The following is a 17,479-nucleotide window of genomic DNA, read 5'->3' as shown; positions in this document are numbered from 1 at the left end:
TTATGTTGAAGGGTTTTGTTGCTTCGAACATGTGAAGTGAAATTGGTGAATATGATTTTAGGATGGTTGCATGTTGATTTTAATGTTGTATTTGAATTGTTTGAAGTGCCTATGCATGTTATTACACGTTGCATGCTTGGATTCTATTCTGAGTTTCAAGTGTTTTGGGCCAATTTATGAATCTGCCAAGTGTGGAATTCATCATCATGTCGGGCATAGCTTTAAGGCGTTGAACATGACATAGGCTAGAAGCTCTATGCCTCACTTACACCAATCGTGAGATTGGTAGTGTTGGGCTAAGTTAGAGGGAAACTCTCTAACTTAATCACAATATAATGGATGTAGGTTGAATGACACCAAACATGAACGACCTTGGAGTTCTCTGACGTAGTGATGTCAGACCTAGGTTGAGTGGTGTCTAGCGTGATTAAGAGAGAAATTTTTTCCTGAATGATGTTGAGTGTTAATGTAGTAACATCAAATATGAGTCAAGTAGAGACTCTCTGCTTGAAATGATGTTAGGCATGGGGTTTGGCCATGCCAGGTGTGAGAGCATCAAATACTATTTGTCTCATCCACGCCAGATGTAGGTTAAGTGTAGGGCCCGATTGTCCACCCGTTCCTCCACCATAGTATGATATTGTCCGCTTTGGGCCCAAGCCCGCACGGTTTTGTTTTTGGGCTCCTTCCCAAAAGGCCTCATACTATATGGAATGGTGGACACTTATAAACTAGCCAATGTTCCTTTCATTTTACCGATGTGGGACTTGGGATGAATCCCAACAAACCTCCCCTCAGACCAAGGGCCACATGTCTCGTGATCTCCTCCCCTCAAGCGATAATCCGTCACCATCTTGTACCGCCGTTAACTCTACGGGACACGCCGCCTGAACACCACAATATCAGGAAGACTTTCGACACAAGGCACCAAGTTCGAATCTCCATCGCGAGGCACAACACTGAGGGTCTTCCCGCATCAAACCCAGACGAACCGTTGGCTCTGATACCACTTGTAGGGCCCGCTAGTCCACCCGTTCCTCCACCATAGTATGATATTGTCCGCTTTGGGCCCAAGCCCGCACGGTTTTGTTTTTACACTTGTAGGGCCCGCTAGTCCACCCGTTCCTCCACCATAGTATGATATTGTCCGCTTTGGGCCCAAGCCCGCACGGTTTTGTTTTTGGGCTCCTTCCCAAAAGGCCTCATACTATATGGAATGGTGGACACTTATAAACTAGCCAATGTTCCTTTCATTTTACCGATGTGGGACTTGGGATGAATCCCAACATTAAGTGGCATCAGACATAGGCAAGCTCGAGAGCTCTTTTCCTTAATGATGCTAGACACGAGGAGAATGGTGCTAGGTTTGGGTTGCCTTATGAAAATATGTTGTTTGATTGATAAAATGGTGAACTTGTAGGTGGTAGTTGCATATCTCATATGGTGTATTGATATATGTTGTTAGTTCTTTATACATTGATCTAGGATGATGTATTGATAATTAAATTGTTGATAGTTGAATGTTGATGAATGATGTTGATTTTATATACATTGACATGGGATAATGTATATAGATGATTAAATTATTGAATGTTGAGGCGTTGATGTTGAGAATGTTCAAGACATTAGGGTGTTTGTGTTGATTAATTTAAAACTAGAGGAAACGGTGTTTTAAAAAAGTTGGATATCCTATTATGAGGATATTGTTGTAGTGTTCTACAAATTCAATTGTTGAAAAATTTTCTTAAGTAATTGAATCTTGAAGCAAATAGTTGAGTCTCCTCTATGACTTTACTTGATGTGGTATGTGAGCAAGGTCGAGGTATACCAGTTATATATTTAACCACAATATAGGAGTCAGGTTGAGCTATATTAGTTATAAAGTGACCATTGTTGATTCGTATGGGGATAGGTTGAGTCATACGTATATAAAGCGACTAAACTGAGTAAAGTATGAGGTTGAAGGTCAAAATCACTAACTAAGTATTGAAAGGGACATAGTATTTGGAGGATAGTTAATTAGTTAATCTCACAGGAGACTTAGTAATGCATGCTAACATTGGGGTAGACTCACACGCAAGTTGTTATAACTTAACAAAAATATTAGACCTTCCTAGTTTAAGTGACAAAATCCAAGAAATCATGTTGTAAATTTTTATCTAATTTGGTTATTAATTTAGTAGGTATAAAAATATCATGTTGGTTCGTTAGGACTAAGTCACTTAGACTGTTCATCTTCATTGTAAGAGATCTTTTGAATGTGTAACGACGCGTGTAGTTGTGGTGTTATGCATATGATGTGTTGTTTGTGGTGGTGTTCATATGTTATGTTGAATTGTGGATGAGTTGTATATGTTGTGAAACAAGTTGAAATTGTTGTATGATGTTTAGTTGTTTACCTTTTTAGATTGTGGAATGTCATGTTGAAGTGTTACTTTTGTGTTGTGAAATTGGAAGCCATAAGGCATTTTGTTGTGTGGTTTACATGATGATGTTGATAGTATAGATGCATTTATTTTTATACTTGTTACATGATCCTTCTTTTAAATACTAGCTTATCCTTACATGTTTTTTCTTGTAGTTGGATGGTGATGATCTTATTTAGTATGGGAACAAGTAATAAGTAACGTAAGTTGCAGGTAGAATTCATTTTGAGGTCATACTGGTGATGACATAGTTGATTTCTTTTAAACTACCATAATATAACTTGTTGTTAGCTATGTTATTAAACTTTTAGATATATATATATATATATATATATATATATATATATATATATATATATATATGTTATAGAGTGTATATCTAGGTATTTTATGCTAATATTAGGTAATTAATCTATATTTTTACCGTTAATAATTGAATCATTAAGTACAAAGATTGTGATGTATCATTACAATTAATTTTTATAATAATTATTCTAAAAGTTATATTTAGACATTTAGAATGCATACAAATTAAACTCGTCTTTTGAGTGCTTCTCTAAACTTTGAAATTTCAAAGTCTAAATGTATCGATGTGGCAATGTCGATCATCCACAACAAATATACATAATTATGCATTGTAGTCACCCGATACCGTATCTTCCATTTCCTGGTCTTCATTGATTGAATTGATCACCTAAAATATTGGAAGAGAAGAAAATATAACAGTTAATTATTATTATGAAGCAGAAATTCAGAAATCATTAGACTAAAATTTCCTAGCTAGGAAGTTATTGGTGATAAAGTATCCGCTTAATTACTTTTATTTTCTTTGTAAATTATAATACGATAATTTTAACTTTTTTTTTATTTCACAACAGTGTCCTATAACTTTATTTTAAACTAATTTCTAAATTAAGCAGGAGATAAGTAAAGTTTAGTCAATGATTATTTTTATCAAACGATTCGATCTTGAGTTCAACACATTAATTACTTATGTTCAACTCCTTAATTATATGACAATTTTAACTTAAACCCCTTTGGTTTTTTTTCTTCTAAATGTATAATTTTATTTAAAACATGCTTTAAAAATTATATTAATTATGTTTGAAAAAAAATCAATTTTTGCACAGGAAAACTGAAAAAAATACTTCCTTAGAATATATTAACCCATATATTAGTATTTTTTTTTAAAAGTTGAAATAGTAATGTTGACAATTTTTTTTTTAAAGAAATCATATTACATAAATATTTTTATTTTTAAGTTTAAACAAACAAAAATTGTGTTGAAGTATTTTTTTCTTTGAAAAAACAATTTCATCTCCAAACGTGCTAAAGTTTTTACAATAATCATTGACGTTGAATCCACTCTAACATCATCGTCTTATTTATTTATATTTTTTAGTTAATCATGATAAAAAGAACACTGCAATCTTGAATGTTTTGAAGGGATTTGCTACCGAAGGAAGTACCAACTGTAATGTAGTTGTTTAATTACATTGGTTCTTAAAGTTAAATAGCTTCAAAATACTAATAGATTAAACACTTCTTTTATAGAAATTGTTTATATAATAACTATAAATAAGTTTGATTAATTTTACAAGTCATAATTGCATTGCGTGAGTGAAGAGCTGAAACAAGACTCACTGCAAATAAGTTAAAAACTGAAGTTAGGTTTTATCATTAAAATAAAAGGGTATTAGTAAAATTTTATAATCATAAGATATGAATATATAAATATTTTTATAAATTTTTTTGAGTGAAATCTTATTATTTATTTTAAAAAGTTAAGAAAAATATTTTACATCTATTTTGAATTCTACCTCTCCCACCCTTAAAAAAACTATTGAAATTAGCAAGTATAAATTTATTGAATCAATTTATGATTATTATAAAAAAAAATAAAAAAAAGTGATGTTTATAGTGGAATTTTTTTTATAATTATGCTTAACTAAAAAAATAAAATAAAAAATGTATTAAATTAACAATTTGAATAATAACAAGGTGTCTTCTAAAAAAAAATTAAAAAACCAAATTTTGCTATAACTCTTCTTCCTCTTCAATCAGAATCTTTTAAAACTTCAAAATTTCATAACAATTTTCTATTGGAAAATTATCATTTCATCTCCCTGATTGATTCTCTTGCACGGATGGTCATCCTTCAACCTCGACTTTGATCTTTCTTTTCAATTTTTTTTTTTCTCTCAAAGATTAAATGCTACTATACTCTTGCTACTGCAACTGCAAGTGACTCTATCAATTTCCTCAATTTTGATCTCAAGACTATCATTGAAAAAAAATCCCTTTAAAAAAGAACAACTATTGAGCATTAATTTGGATAAATGAGGAAAATATGAGTATTGTAAACCACCAACAGGTATCTTATTAGAAGAAAAAAAATTTGTTAAAATGTCTCTTATTTCATAATGGGAGGAGTAGTTGAAAACTTTCCACGGTGTACGTTAAATACTTCTTGTCAATGTCATCAAAATTTAAAGTTTAGGTGTTTCTTTTTTGATGGTTAGAACAAGAAATATAAAGAAGGTGTCCAATTCTATTAAACTATTTGGTGAATCAATATTTCATATTCATAACTTAAGATGATATATCGTGGGAGAGTTGAAATAGGAAGAAGGAGAACGTAAATATAATTTTTTTCTTCATATTTTTCAACTTTATTTTTTTTTAAGCCTTAAACGATATTATCTGGAAGTCAGAAACTAATCCTTCAAAATACGAAAACTTATTTAACGACCTAACATCTCTTCAATACGTGTTCTTCCATGCATACCATATAATTTATATTATTTACACTATTCTCATTAATGTCGTGACAGCCAGTACCATCAACGACATGCTATCACCCCGTCACTCTAGTTGTTTCCTGATCATGGAATCGTTAATTTTGTTACTACTACTAACTACACATTCTTTCTTACTTTGATTATACTTTGTTGTTATTCATCCTTATTTTATCTTAATCCTTCAAACATGTTCTTTAAGGGTGTTTGATGGAGTGAAAGTTAGATTAAAAAAGCTGAAAGTTATCTTTGAAAGTGTATTTAGTAGAGTAGAATGACCAAAAGTGTGGATAAATTTTGACAAGTTTCACTTGAATTTTTGCCTCTTTTAATTAAAATGAAGATTTTTGTACAAATATACTATCATTCACCAGTTGAAAATGTTTGTAAAAGTAAAAAATAAATATATAATTTAATTTATGATATTAGTTAAGTTTTTATTTAATTAAATATAAACTAATTAAAAAAATTATATTCCTTCTATTTCTCTCTTATTTTTGTCTTGTGAAACAACCTTAACTTTCATTATATTTCTTATGTAGTTTCTTTCCCTTCTTTTCTTTTTATTTATTTTGTCTTTTCCAAACACATTATAGTAAAACTAATCACCAGAAAAAATAACAAAACTTAAAACCACGTAATAGAGTAGCTGTGTGAACCCATACCTCATAAAGGCAAAAGAGAATTCAAAACCCTCCAATTTAGTGTAACAAAAATCAAAGATTGATACCTGCAATATAGTATGGTTGAGAGTGCTGCTGAAACGGGATCACAACTTCAGCTCTCATATTCTGAAACTCTTGCAAATAATTTGAACAATAAGTATTATAAATATCAGAATCATGAATAATACCATTCTTTTTCCCATGCAGATAATTATCCAATGCAATATTATCAACTTCTGCTTTGTGCTCCCCTTTGCAAGCAATCAAATCTTGCACAGACTTTAATCCTAGAGGGGGAAACTGCAACAACTGGTTTTGACCTCTGAATCTCTTGAGTTCATCCAACACTTTCTTATACTCATTGTAAACTTTTGTGTACTCTCCATAGGGACCATGTATGGGATCCCTTTGCCTACAACATGCTTCCCATATCAATGAATCCACAACCCTTCTTCGATCTTCCTCTTTAGCATTCTTCACCAACTTGGTTATGTTGCTTACACCAAAAACCTTGTGCACAGCATGGAACTCGCGGCTTCTGTTTGATGGAAAGTAAGGTGCCAATATGCAGTTTTCACTGCACTTCTTCCTTTGATGCTTGCATGCTGCACATGCTGCATGCATTCCAGTGTTGTTTCTTTGCATCTTGCTAAGAGAATTTGATAAAGTAAATATATATGACATAATTAAGCAATCATATAATAGAAGGAGATTTGAAGTTCAAAATACATAGCATTTCATATAAGGTGAGGAATAAGGATCAATCACGAAATTCTTCGCTAAATAAATTGTCAGCAGAACATATTAATAAATAGTATTTACTATTTAATCATTATATCAATTCATCAGGCTATATAAAGAGTTTATATATAAATGGTCCCCACAACTCAAAAAGAATGCATGAAACACCAAATAATTAATAGCATGCAGAACTTGATTTTTCATTCAATGATTTTTTTTTTCATTCTTTCTACAATTTAGCCTATCCTATTCTTCCCCTTTCATTACTAAATCTTTAAAAGCTAAAGAAAATACAAATAAAGAATATAAAAGATGGTTTTAAAGAATGCAATTATATCTAACTCTGCTGCAGGAATTTATGTATCTTCTAAAACTATATCTATATGATATGTAATTCTCTGGTTTTGAGTGTGGTTGATTGTTATACTATGTACTAATGATTCAAATGAACCAAAAGAAAAAGAAGAATGAGAACTAGAGAATGGCAGTGCTTGCATGCCAGAGAATCTATATATTATCTGGTTTTGTACTCTATTCTTTTTTATAAGAAAAACATCTGATCAAAACAGAAAATATAGTAAAGTTTACGATACAAACCTCAACAAATGTTACTGTCTTCAAGCGAATGAAAAATCAAAATCTGTAAAATAAGATATGTATATATATAGACGTAGTTATACAGGGAAAAAAATATTGTTTTGTTTAGGAAGAGCATGGAAAGAGGGTTAGGGTTTGTGTCTCTTGGAGTGATAATTATTTATGCAACCTGTAAGAAGTCTAAGTAAACTCTAGATGAAGGGATACACTCAAATAATAATAATAATAATAATAATAATAATAATAATAATAATAATAATAATAATAATAATAATAATAATAATGTTATTATTATTATTGGCTTGTCAATTTCTGGATCTCTTGGATTTTATTTTATTTTTTGATTTTAAAACATGTGAAAAAACAATGAGCTGTTTCTTAGTTTAACACTTATTAAAAAAATAATTTTTTTTAATTTATTTTGAGTATAATTTTTAAAATATTAATGAAAATGTATTAATAATATATATATATAAAAAATTAAATTATCTTTCAATTATGAATCATTATGTATAAATCTATTAACTTTAATAATATTTATTTTAAAAAGTTCCATAATTTATCGTCGAAATGAGTGTTAAGAAATAAAGATACACTTTTTATAATAATTTTTTTAACCAATTAAAATTTATTAAAAATTACATATAATTAATAAATAAAATATGATACTCACAACATTTTGTCATTTATAATACATTTCAACAAATAAACAAAAATGTATTAAAAATTATATATATGCATATGAGTTGTTTTTAACATTTTTCTTATCAATGGTGTAAATTTTACCTTAATACGGCAATCAAACTCAAATTTTTTATTAATGAGTTTTAACATTATATGTATTATCAAATTTATTAAATTTATATGATGAAGATTAATCACTACTTTAATACGTAGTAGATATTTCATACTAATACAATGATTACATAAAAAAAAGTTTATTAAATATATTTTTTTATATTAATAATAAAAGAGATATTCTATTTTTTACATAATTTTTAAATAATTTTATCCTTATATTTTTTATATTATATATTATTTTACTCTTTATAATTATTTAAAAACCTCTTATTCTCTCTGATTAGTAATAACTAAATATTATTTAGTTTAACTTTCATTTATTTAAAAATACACTATTATTACATATATAGTAACGTGATGATGTGAATGTGTCAAACTCAAATTTTGACGCAAATGTATACATTCACTTCCTTCTTTCCCATTAGTATATTGAGAAATGTTGTTGACTGATTAAACTTTCAGGGGTTGCTCATGCAACTTTTGCGATGAGAGTCACGAAAATAATCATTCGGCATGTTCTTGACGTGAGTCAAATTGGTAAGTTTAACATTCTTTTATTGTATTTATTATAAGAGAAATTTTACGGTACCAATATTATTTGGGAGGGTACCGGTACAGTTGTAATTATAATTTTATTTTATATTTTATATTTTTAATAATTTATTTAAATAATCTTTATGATATTTTATTTTTTAAAATTTTAAATTATTTAGTCATTTTATTTTTATTTTATATATTCTAATTTTATTTGTAATAATATTATTATATATTTAAATAGTTTAATTTTCATAATTTTTTAAGTATATTTTTTATCTTTTCACTTAAAATTTTTAAATTTCTATATTTTAATTTTAGTAATTTTTTAAATATATTTTTGTCTTTTATCTTAAATTTTTGAATTTCTATATTATAATTTTAATAATTTTTTATTTTTATTATTTATTAATTTTTTTTATGTTTTATAATATTATTGAAATCTTATAATTTTAATCTCTATAATTTTATCTTATTTTTCATTTTATAAATATAATTTAGATTATTTATTTTATAATTAAATTAGTTTTTTTATTAAATTTTTATAAGTTTACAAAAAAAAATGTATTGAAACCCCTCAATCTTTGAGAGTAACTCTCTTTTTCATTATAAATTTATCTTTCCTCAATGATATATTTCATTTCATTAAGATTAATTCAGAGAATATGCTTCTGAAAGAAAATGTGCAAATGTGTCATATTCATACATTATTATGATATACCTTTTAGATATAAGAGATTTTCTTGTCGTGAGAGTCAAATAGGTTTGATCCATTATCTAAAACTCTTATCCATGTGTTAAAAAAAAAACCTTTATGATAAAAAAAAAACTTACAAAATCCTGAATATGGTTAATTTATGGACCAAATTTTTTATATAAAACAATAATAAACTCAACTATATATTAAAAATTATTCTAATTTATTCTATAAACTAATTTATTATTATTATTATTATTATTATTATTATTATATATATATATATATAAGGTTTTCTATCACACTTATTACTGTTTTAACAAACTTTTCTTTCCGCTCAACATATTTTTGTTTTTGGGGGAAGAGTATATAAATACCTTAAATTTTTATTTTGTTACAAGTAGACACTTTCAACTTTTAATTTATCTCAATTAGTACTTAAATTTTTATTAATATTCAAATAGATTTTTCTGGTCACCTTAAATAATAAATAAAATCAATCTATACATTGATTTTAATTGAATTTTAATTGTTAATTATTTTTTATTTAAAAAATTAAAATAATACAAAACATTAAAACAACCTTAGTGGCATATATGTGGTTAATGTGGTGCAAATTTGGAGTGGATCCTCCAACATCTTCTCAATAATCGGTGCTTTCACTTCTGATACTTATTTAGGCAGGTTTCGCTCCATGGTTGTATAGCATCGGTTCTAGTTTTGGTAAGGAAATTAACATGCATGTTCCTGTCTTCCTTTCCAGAAACTTGATTCGAAAAATAATCTTAACTAATAATTAAACTATAACTCCACATTAAGAGTAATCGGAAAAATTTCCATATCTTGAGGTTCTTCCAAATTTAACAAACTTAAAATCAAGTTTGTTAAATATAAACCCGGATTAATTCGAAAAATAATCTTAACCAATAATTAAACTATAACTCCACATTAACAGTAATCGGAAAATTTTCTATATCTTGAGGTTCTTCCATTTTAGGTCCAGGTTCTTCCATTTTAGGTCTTACTGCACTTGCAATCGCACACACACAATGCTTGTTAAGCTAGATCACCAACAATACAAGGAAATCAATGATGAGAGATAGGACCATAGCCGCCAAGGTTGTAAACCAAATGAGAGGTAGGTTGAACAAGCCACAAGTCACACTAATCCCAGATGTTTTGGCTACCAAAGTTGAAATATAATATATAGTGGTCCGAAAATTAACTTTAGCAAGACAATAATCTGGTATATAGGTTCTAATTGACAGCTTAGAAACCAAATCAGCGGATGGCACACCATGATCGAAGTCGCATCAATAATTTCTAGAATGAACTTATCGTATATTTTCTCCAAGTTCAGTACTGGTGTTGATGCAGTGTTTCCCACTTTCAAACCAAATTGAGCAATATTAGCTTATCCGCTTGATATTTTAGGAAAGCAAAATATATGCCTGTCAAAATGTAACAAATCAAATTTATGATATTTACTAATATACTTGTTAAAATGTAATTTTAATATATGCTTAAAATTTTAATATTTTAATATTAAATTTTATTAAAAAAAAGTATTTGTGTAAATTTTATAATTAAAAAATTAACAATATATAATATTTAATAATTATAAAAATTGATAAATTATATATTAATATTAATAGATAAAAAAAATATAACTAAAAAATATTGATAGAAAAAAAAATATGAGAAAAAATAAAGAGAAGAAGTAAAAAATGAAATAAATGAGAAAGATGAACAAAAAGAAAAAGGAAATATGATATAGAGAAGACATGAAAAGAGAGAAAGAGAAAAAAATTTATAAAGAGTAAAAGAAAGAATATGAGATAAAGAAGACATGAAAAGAAAAGAAAAAGAAAGAGAGAAAAATAAAAAAGATGAGATAAAAATGAGACACACATAGAAAATAGAAGATGTGCAAGGGCAAGAGAGGAAAAATATATAGAAAAGCAGAAAGGCGAGAGAGAGAAAAATATAGCATCACCTCGTTCCAACACCTCCGCCAGAACGAGACGTGCCCCTTCCTCTGCCTCCGGGCCCATGAGCCCGTTAACGTCACTGAGGAGATCCTTAAGTTGGCAAAAAGATGAAAAGGATTGTGACACCCTCTACCCCAACATTAATACACAATAAATATAAACAATTTTTTTTTTCTTCCTTTCTTTCTTGTTGAGTAAATAAAATCTTTCATAGTTTGATAACATCTTTCATGTATAAAATAATTGTCTCAAATATCAAAAGGTAGAAGATTCACATTCGTAACTTATAAATCATAGAAAGTCATTATGTAAGTATCAAAATTCAAGAAATTATATAAAGGAAAATATATATTAATTCCAGCAAAGGTGGTAGTGCCTCCTAGTTAGGAATTAATTTATAACTTTCAAATAATGTAATAAAAATAATATGATAAAGATGTACATTTTGGTCTTTTCTCAAGAACGTTCAAAATTACAAAAGAAGAGAAAATTAAAGCTTTTAAAACAATAACATCCCAAAATAAGCCTAGCTATGTCCGATGTCACATCCTATCAGAGCATGTCCAACTGAAGTCTTAAGCCTCATCACCAACATCCTCATGATGATGATCGTCTGCAACATAATTTAAACATATACAAGAACAACAAGGGAGTGAGAAACATCTCACTCAGTTTCAGGTGCAGAAATAAAGGTTAGATAGCCATTGACGGATGCATGTAGAAGAGAGTGCGGGCACATGCCCCCACTATCATTTTATACACATATATTTTTATCTAAAAAAAATAATATATTTTTAAAAATAAAAGTTATATTTTAATAAAATATACATATATATTTAAATATTATATTATAAAATATAAATTTTAAAGAGTTGTTCATTTATTTGATATTTATCAAACTTTTGAAGGAGATTAATTCTTATATATGATAAAAAAAATAATCTTTAATAAGGAAATAATTTTTTAAAAAGTTTAATTTTTGATAAAATAAAATTTGCAACATATATATTTACCTTTTATGTTTTTTATTTATGTATACATTAATTAAAAAAATCAAAATAGTAAAGATTGTAAGATTGTATATGTTGATTAAAAAAAAATTTATTGTAAAATATATGTTGAAATAAATTATCATCTAAAATATTATATTAGATATTAAAAACATATTTATATTATAAAATTAAACTTGATTTTTATACAATTTAACATATTTATTTGTATGCTTTTATTAGTATTAAATTATTATAAAGTATATTTTTAGGATTGTAGTTCTAACTAAACATTTAAAAAATGTCTATGATAGATAAATAAGTTATATTTAGGACATGTATTTTAATAATTAAAAAAAAGGTTAGGTTCAAACCTATTAAATTATAATATAACATAATCTGACCTAACTTATTTTCATCCTTAATCATAAGTATAGATATAAAAATTTGTAAAAGATATTTATGTTATATATTTATACTTTTGAAAGTTATATGTAAAATTTTTAATACTATAAATATATAAATAATTATTGTCCCCACTATCTAAAATTTCTGGATCTGTCACTGTAGATAGCACACACACGCACAACAAATATAAGTCACATGTAAACAATACACATAAATAATCAATATCACATATATACTCATTTATCATGCTATGATGTCATGAACTCGACTCATAAATACATGCATGTAGCGCCATAAGGAAGTTTCACAATTGATCACTGGTGACCCTAAGGCACACCTGGTTACATCACTGGTGACCTTAAGGTACACATTTTTAGCATATTACAACTGTCGGTGACCCTGAGGTACACCTTGTTAGCATATTATAACTGTCGGTGATCTTAAGGTACACATTGTTAGCATATTACAACTGTCGGTGACCCTAAGGTACACCTTGTTAGCATCACCAGTATGCGGCCTCAGCGGCACACCTGAAGTAATATATGCATATGATGCATGTCACACATTCATTATTTCATTAACTCAACATTTAACTTATTACAGAATTTCATTTAATACATCATGTCATTATTTTTTTATAGTCTCATAATCATAGCTTGTCTCAATAGTCCATTCTTAGGTCTCATGTCATTTTTCCATATTTCACATGGTCATGTCATAAATACTCCTCACAAGGTCCGCACAGGAATTCACAGAGAACATTCTTTTTCATATTAAAACTTATTTATTTTTAGCATTAATTCCATATTCATTTATTACTTTCAAGGAACAAAGTAACAAGGAACAAAATAACAAGGAACAAGGTAACAAGGAACAAAGTAGAGCAAACAGAAAAACAGAACAACAGGCAAGGGATTGGGGGTCAATCCGACAATCAAACTATCCAACAATTATCATCACACTCCCGAGCGAGGTTTCTCACTCTCCCCCTTACCTGGATAAGCAGGAGCTAGAACTTGGGCAGGACTTCCTCCTCTGGATTCCCTCTTTCTTTTCCTCTATTTCTTTCTCTTTCTCTCTCTTTCTCTCTCTTTCTCTCTCTCTCTCTTTCTCTTTCTCTTTCTCTCTCTAGGTTTTTCACTTCTCACTCAGTACAAATTTTTCACCCCTCTTGCCCCTATTTATAGGCATCCTGGCGCACCCGGAACGACCCGTACTGAATTCGGAACGGCCCGTTCCGGAGCCTTCAAACGTACACAAAATTTTCAACTGGAACGGCCCGTTCTAAAACCGGAACGACCCGTTTCCAAAAAGCAGAACAGCTCGTTCTAAAATTAGAACGGCCCGTTCTGAGGTCCATGTTTACACGTATTGACTATAAGGAGAACGACCCGTTTCTAACTTTACTTTTTAGGCATTTTTAAAATTTGGGAACGGCCCGTTTCCCTTTGGGAACGGCCCGTTCTGGAAAAATCCAAATAGGCCTCTTTTCTTCTTTGGAACGGCCCGTTCCACTTTTGGAACGGCCCGTTCTGGTCCTTCAAAAATAGCTTCCTTTCATTGTTTAGAACGGTCACTTCCACTTTTGGAACAACCCGTTCCAGCCTTAAATAAAATTTTATAAAAGAATTTCACAAATAATTTAAATTTATTAAAAATCTTTACAATATTTTATAAAAACCCCTTTTAATTAACTAAAACAACTATAATAAAATGATCTTCATAAATATAAAGATAAATAATAATTAATATTGCATTAGTAAAAATTTGGGGTGTTACAAGGATAACCATTTCTATAATCACAAATATTCTCTTGAAGTTACTTATGAAATATGTTTGGAAGTAATGACTTTTTCTTATTTTCAATCCTCAATTTTATTAAATTTCATTTCGACTTAGTCTCTGGACCCCTCCATAGATTTTTAGATTTTGTTACCAATAGTGAATTTAACTCTAGACAGAGGCACTTTCACCATGATTATGCTAAAGTAGTGTTCAATTTTTTTTCCTCATCATTAACTAAAACAACTATAATAAAATGATCTTCATAAATATAAAGATAAATAATAATTAATATTGCATTAGTAAAAATTTGGGATGTTACAAGGATAACCATTTCTATAATCACAAATATTCTCTTGAAGTTACTTATGAAATATGTTTGGAAGTAATGACTTTTTCTTATTTTCATTCCTTAATTTTATTAAATTTCATTTCGAATTAGTCTCTGCACCCCTCCATAGATTTTTAGATTTTGTTACCAATAGTGAATTTAACTCTAGACATATAGGCACTTTCACCATGATTATGCTAAAGTAGTGTTCAATTTTTTTCCCCATCATTATAACTCTTGAATATAAAAAAAAACTCTTTATATTTTTTCTAAATAATTATTTATAACTTTTTAATATCTTTTTTTTTTTATATAATTATTAAAAATAAAAAAATTCTTGATATATTTAATTATAAATAAAATAATCAATTATTTGAAATATAGTACAAGAAATTAAGAAATCGAACAAAAAGAAAAAGACCCTTTAGCAAATAAAGGGATTATAACAATCCTTAACATGGTTACATGTGATTTTTATATTTTTGTATTTTATTTTAAAAATATATTTTTTAATAATATATCTTACATAACTCGCTAAAAAATCATTTATAACCATTTTGGTTTTGAAAACTAATTTTAAATCATCTTTTACAAGATAAATCCAAATTATAAAATAATATGAGAACTAAACATATATAAACCTTAATTATTTTGTTTATATGAGCAAAACTTTAAATTAATCATATTATTTAAGAATAATTTAAGTGATAAAATGAATATAATGTTTTAATTTAGGTACTGTTTTCCTAATTTTGAAAATTATATATTCTCTAAAGACCAAAGAAATTGATATTATGTGCATATTCATTAACTTCTAGTATTCAATCTTCTCAAAGAGATTATTGGGTTTAGGGTTTAGAGATTATTTAAATAAATTATTAAAAATATAAAATATAAAATAAAATTATAATTACAACTGTACCGGTACCCTCCCAAATAATATGGGTATCGTAGAATTTATCAATGAAAAAAATCACAACTTAATCTATAAAGTTAATTCACTCCCTAAAAATCAGTGCATCATTGAAAATGAAACAGTTACGTTAATTCTAATGACTAGATGCACACCGCAATGACTAATAACTATGACATCCAAAATAGAGAAAGTGAATACAGAGACATATTGATGAAGGGATTGGGTTAAAAACATCTTTTCTAAAAATTAAAAAAAAAATTATGAATAAAATAAGAATAAACATGTTACCCCTTAAGTCTAATAGAGATTATAAACATGAATATTTATTATTTATTATAACTACTTATTAATTACCTTTTGATATTGAAACTGCTTTTAACATATGTGCTTGGCATGTCAAATTAATCAATAAACTCAATATATGTCATCAACATGGGATATATAACCTTATATATTGCATAACAATAAACATGCAATAATATTAGTTGAATACTTTACTAATACAACGGAAATCTAAATCCATATATATCACAAAGAACACAATTTTGAAAACTTATCACCAAACATTTTTTAATACAACTTTTAGATCTTTATTCTCTTATGTTATTATATCGTCTACAAGTTAAGCTAAAACTTAATGACAGCATTAGTTGACATACAGCAGTAGAAAAACTAACCTCATGAAGGTTGCAGATCAGTTCTTAATTGCTATAAAAGCTAAACAAAAGATTCCCAGAGTTGATAGGAAGTGTATGAAGTCTTATAAGATTCCGATCCGATGGTTTCTGAGTCATATTGTATGGAAAAAAAATTTAGAAAATAATTAGTTATAATATATGACTGTTTGTTAAGGAGGTGTTTGAGATATGTATGTTTTAATTTTTAAGGTGTTGATAGAGACAAATCTAGAATATTTTTAGTTGTGGGGCAACAATATTTACATATATAAATTAGTATATTAGTTTATATATGTATTATATGATAAATATTTTTTATATAATTAAATTTAAGTAATAAATAAATAGCTTTTAATATATAAATTATATCATAATTAAAATTAAAATTCATAACAAATAACTATATATAAATATTTTATTTATATTTTGAATGTAAAATGAAAATTTTAAATTGTGACATCAAATTATTTTTAACTACTCATAATTTCTTTTGAAAAAAAAAAGAGCTATTAAAATTGAATGTAAAAATTAAGATAAAACACATTAGAAAAATATTAGACAATTAAGAAGTTCAAATATACATGTAAAAATAAAAGAGAAATAATTTGAAATAGTTGAAAAAAAATTTAAAACCAAAAATGTATTTATGGGGACAATAATTATATTAGAAATTGAATTTTTTACTATATTTTTAAACTATAGACATAATTTATAATTATACATATATTATATTAAAAAAAAAAAAAAAAAAAAACTAGTGGGACATTTGTTCCTACACTCTCTAACATGGCTTCGTCTCTGTCTGTGGAAACCACAATCTCATTTCCAAGATTGATACACAAAGCAGTTTAAAGACTTTACGAATTAGTTTATCCAATGTAATTTCGCTTAATAATTTCATTAGTCCATTCCAAAGTGGTTTTATTCTTGAAAAAGGTACTATTGATAACATTATTGTTTTAAAAAAAATATTCCTAGTATGTCAAAATCTATGAAGAAAAGGAGATGTTATTTTTATGTTTAATCTCAAAAAAGTTGATGACAAAATATTCCTACTACCGTGTTTTAGGATGCAAACTTTCTTCTTTTTTTTTTCTTTGCAATTTTATCTATTGTTAAAAAATAC

General features: G+C 27.4%; 1 protein-coding gene across 1 annotated transcript; it reads right to left on the bottom strand.

Annotated features, from left to right (window-relative positions):
- Window positions 1-2,854: 2,854 nt before the first annotated feature.
- LBD2 (LOB domain-containing protein 2) lies at window positions 2,855-7,255 on the bottom strand. The gene is made up of 3 exons (XM_020359797.3): window positions 7,228-7,255; window positions 5,955-6,534; window positions 2,855-3,120 (listed from the first exon to the last, which is right to left on the bottom strand). Exons 2-3 carry the CDS (start codon window positions 6,532-6,534, stop codon window positions 3,101-3,103), a joined length of 600 nt encoding a protein of 199 aa, XP_020215386.2. The 5' UTR covers window positions 7,228-7,255; the 3' UTR covers window positions 2,855-3,100.
- Window positions 7,256-17,479: the final 10,224 nt, after the last annotated feature.

This window comes from Cajanus cajan, chromosome 8, assembly GCF_000230855.2.
Source record: "Cajanus cajan strain Asha chromosome 8, NIPB_CcT2T_4, whole genome shotgun sequence".
Taxonomy (NCBI): Eukaryota; Viridiplantae; Streptophyta; class Magnoliopsida; order Fabales; family Fabaceae; genus Cajanus; species Cajanus cajan.
Note: the sequence above shows the minus strand (reverse complement) of the source record. Positions and strands in the feature narration are given on the sequence as shown.